The 4,579-nt window shown below is 38.7% G+C and overlaps 1 protein-coding gene across 1 annotated transcript; it reads left to right on the top strand.

Moving 5' to 3' along the window:
- Positions 1 to 3,473: 3,473 nt before the first annotated feature.
- On the top strand, positions 3,474 to 4,553 carry LOC122075217 (stearoyl-[acyl-carrier-protein] 9-desaturase 6, chloroplastic-like). Its single transcript, XM_042640167.1, has 2 exons — positions 3,474 to 3,488; positions 3,981 to 4,553. Exons 1-2 carry the CDS (start codon positions 3,474 to 3,476, stop codon positions 4,551 to 4,553), a joined length of 588 nt encoding a protein of 195 aa, XP_042496101.1.
- Positions 4,554 to 4,579: the final 26 nt, after the last annotated feature.

Raw genomic sequence — 4,579 nt, 5'->3', positions numbered from 1 at the left:
TACTCTATATGATTTCCATATAGTCTATATAGTTATAATTGAGTCTGTATTTGAAATTGGGTTTGGTTTGGATCAACTACATGTATAGAGGTATAATTATAATTATGTGGGATTCTTGGTTTCCTATATATTTCTCTGTAGTGAAAACCTTAGTCACAAGTAAAAGGGCTCATTTTGTGAGGTGGATAGTGGTGTAGAGAGTTTTTTTTTTTTTTTTTCACTCAAGAATATGGAAAATCTCTGTTCTCTAACATAGATATACGCAATCTTGTTGAACCATGGTGAATTCATCTTGTATGATTGTTTATTTGGATTTCTTTCTCATGGTTTCAAATTCGTCCCCAGCAAAAAATATTAATTTTTTATTTCTTAGGTTAGAGAACACTACTCTACTGGAAAATATACACACTAGCACATGAACCAATGGGAGGGTGTTCAGGAGTATATTCAGTATTAAGGCAACATGGTCTTTTCGCACCTACTGTGTATAGGGATAGACACACAGGTGAATAATATTCTTTCTTCCTAATTTTAATTTACTTTTATTATTAATTTATTAATTATTTTTATATGATCAAAATCCTCCAGGGGCGTACATCCTCATGGAACCATATCTATATACATACATACATGCGACAAAGGGTATGTGTCTTCATTATACATAGGATAACGAAGAGTAGGATATGATAGAAAAAGCAAGAGGGAAAGGAATAGTATGGAAGCAAAAGTTTCCCGTCCAATAGGTATTTGCTTGAAGTTGGCTGCAGCTACCTTAGTATGGTATTTGACCTCTCATAGCCGAGACACAGAACCTAGTCATGAACCAATGGGTTGCTCCTATGCCGGCAATCCACTTGGCTCTGATTGAGTTCTTCTCTTGGGGCATTCCCCCTTGAGGTGCTGAATATTTGGTTATATGCCATCTGTTTTAGGGGTCCCCACCCCAACCATTTCCACTCATATGTCAGAACTAAACAACAATAACAATAAGGATTAATTTGGTGATCTTCAAATTGATGGCACATAAACCTTCATCAAAGCATCTCTCTTTCTCTCTCTCTCCAAACAAAGTCACACACCCATTTGCATAAATATATATATATATATATATATAAAAGTTGTATGTCCATGCATCCCAGTCCACACACCCTATCTCGTCCCACTCTTAAGTGTCTAATAGACTAATACCAAAAAGTTTATACCCAAAAAAGAAAGCCAAATAGCTAAAGTCTCCTTTTAATTATTCATTAATTAATGCTCAGTGATTAAGTAAACATTCAAATATATCGGCGTGACCGAAGACACTCTCAGTTATCCACGCGGAGGAGTGATGCAGTCCAAGTGGAGCAACTAGCAAGACTCAGACTAACTATATATATTACTAAACCAAAGATACACCCACAGGAAATTTAAACTTCTAAACCAGAGCAGACCCACAGGAACCTCTCTCTTCTCTTAAAACTTCAATGCATAGAGAGGATCACATAGGTTCAGTATTGGCTCAAGTTCAGATTTCAAAAAGACCCCCTTATTTTAAGAACTGTTTATAGCTTGAGTAATCAATTAACATGTTTAAAACTTGATTATAACACAATAAGTCTGATGAATCGATAACTAAATGATCAAATAGAAATATGTTCATGCCTAAGAGACAAGATTACCTAGATTTGCAAACATGATCTTTAAATTTATGGAAACCGATTAAACCCCAATTGAAACCGTTCGAACCCATTTCATTGACACACCTAGTGTCAAGTGGTATAATTGCAATTAACTATAAGACAATGGTTTAATGTAATATCTAATATACATGGTTTGACAAAATACTATGTTCATGAGAGAGATGAGAGCAATTTCAATTGTGATAGAGAAATGGTTACAAGCTCTTTTTCTAATGCTTCATTGTGTTTACAAAAAATTTTCAATAACCCAAATAACACTATCACAACAATTTAAGGAAAAAAAAAATACAAATTTCAGGGCCTTAAGCCCCAAGGACTTTTAGCGGAATGATGATTTAGTGATTTTGATGGTTGCATATAGAAGAAATTGTCTGAAATACAACCATGTATAGAACACATAATAAGTGGATAATTACCAAAAAAAATAAAAAATTATTTCAAGATAACTAATTGAAGGGAGCCCGGTATATTGTGTTGTGGGTACGCCGTATTTTTTATAAGAAAATTTACAATGCCACCCCTAAGAGAATGCCACTGTTAGAGAGACATCTCTTGCATAATTTTAAATTAATGTCACACCCTTTAACATCAGTCTCTATTAAGTGAGGATTTGAAATGACAATTTTACCCTTTAAACTAAAACAAATGCGTACATGACCAAATCATATTTTACTCCAGTCCCTCAATACCCCTGACCTTTACTCACCTTCACCACTGGATTTCTGGGGAGGGTTTCCTATGCACACATCAGCCCTTCTCTATCCCTGCGCAACTGCCGATCTCCATCCATGTGCAATTGTCGACAGTCATGGGCTGGGGTGAGGGTGAAAATGATTCCACTCCATCTCTTTTCCCCTATGGGTGTACGTGTACCCATTCCTGCTATTGATGAAACCATAAAATTGGTCCATGGACTCTGATCTCAAAACACACCTGCTATCTTGCCGGATTCCGTAGTCAGAGCTGACTGAGAGTCCTAGCGGGAGGATCTGCCCCAGGAAGAAGACATCTTCTACAACACATGTTGAGAATAGAGAATCGGCTTTCCCTGGCCCAAACTCAAATTCTCTTCCTGTTCTTTTTTGGACATTACGACACGAATGGTTTCGAGACTACACATTCCGTTATAAGGGAGAGAACTGAAATTTTGGAAGAAGTAAAAAACACTAAGGTGTATATAAATAGGAATAAATTTTGAAAAGAAAGAACATATCGTCACCTGGGTCTCATGCTCAATAGTCTCAGAAGAAGAAGAAGAAAAAAAAAAAGGTACGCTGAAATTGAAGTTGATTCCGATTTCGCCCATTTTCAGAAAAAACCTAATCAGATTTTCCCTCCCCCAACTCCACATTCCCAATTGGAATGTTTGAGTTCTCCTTGAAGTATCTGATTTTCCCTGGTTTAAGTAATTTGTTGCCTCACTCGTATATCATCAATCTAATCTTCTGCTTTGTTGAGCAAATCGTCATTGTCAGACCCAGGCAGTTCAAAGGGCTGGTTGAGCTCGCTCGGAAGCAAAAGGGAGAGAGCTGGGGAGGAGCGCAAGGGAAGGTCGATAACAGTCCACGACTTGTCTAGCTCTCCAATGGCAATGGCATCGGTGACATTGTTCACCGTCAGTTTGTAACCGCGAAGAAGGAAACACCAGTCACGAAGAGTAAGTCATGAATACTGAGGTTTGGAAGTGAAAACAGTTAAGTCGATTTGGAGTTAGGGGGTTTAAACGAGGGTATAATAAGTGCTTTAAATTTTCGAAGGGTATTTTGGTATTTAGGAAAAAAAGAGCAATTAATGTCAGCATTTCAGGTATATTTTGTAATAGAGATGGAGCACATGGAGTATGAGTGCAATTTGATATTAAGCAGGGGTGTCTCTATAGACAACAAAGACGGCTAAAGTGGTAGAACTGTAATTAGCTATAAGACCGTGAATGAATATCATAAGGATCTTCTACATATAGATCATTCTTCCTTCCCAATTAGCCATCTCAAGTTCTCAACACTCGAGCCTTCTCCATCAGCCTACAGACACGAGGGTCACACCCGCTTTCATCTCTGTAAGAAGCTCTTGCTATACCCTTTTCCTAAGTGAGAAAATTAAGCAAATATGCTGCAGCCACCATGAAAGAAATGGTTTTTCATATAATATATGTTATAAAGTGACGATTACATATTTATTCACATAGATGTAGAATTGCTGACTGGACTTTTAACTCTCTCTTCTAACCATGTGATAACAGTTAGTTGATCATGGATTTGTTACATGAGTCTTGATACAATGTATCACAGTGTTAAATAGAATGCTACGGTCCATAACAAGAAGAACCCATACTTGGGATACGTGTACACATCTTTCCAAGAGAGGGCCACGTTTATATCACACAGCAACACAGCCCGGTTGGCAAAGGAGCATGGGGACACGGTGTTGGCACGCATCTGCGGTAGTATTGCGGCGGACGAGAAGCGGTACGAGAATGCATACGTGAAAATGGTAGAGAAGCTACTGGAGATAGACCCTTCCGACGCAATGCTTGGGATCGCCGATATGATGCAAAAGAAGATCGCCATGCCTGCTTACCTCATGTACGACGGCCAAGATCCCAATCTATTAGATAACTTCGCTGTCGTCGCACAGAGGGTTTGCGTCTACACGGCCGGCGATTACGCGGACATATTGGATTTCATGGTTGAGCGGTGGAAGCTGGAGAAGCTAGAGGGTATCAACAGGGCTGCCAACAAAGCCCAGGATTTTGTGTGTGGTTCGGTTCCCAAGTTCCGAAAGCTGCACCAACGAGCAGAAGAACAAGCACGTAATACGAAGCTACGTACCGTGGGGTTCAGTTGGATTTTCGACAGGGAGGTTGCGTTCTAGTTTGTTACGTGAAAAAAAAAAAAAAA

This window comes from Macadamia integrifolia, chromosome 4 (genome assembly GCF_013358625.1).
Source record: "Macadamia integrifolia cultivar HAES 741 chromosome 4, SCU_Mint_v3, whole genome shotgun sequence".
NCBI lineage: Eukaryota > Viridiplantae > Streptophyta > Magnoliopsida > Proteales > Proteaceae > Macadamia > Macadamia integrifolia.
This window is presented reverse-complemented; position numbering and strand designations above follow the sequence as displayed.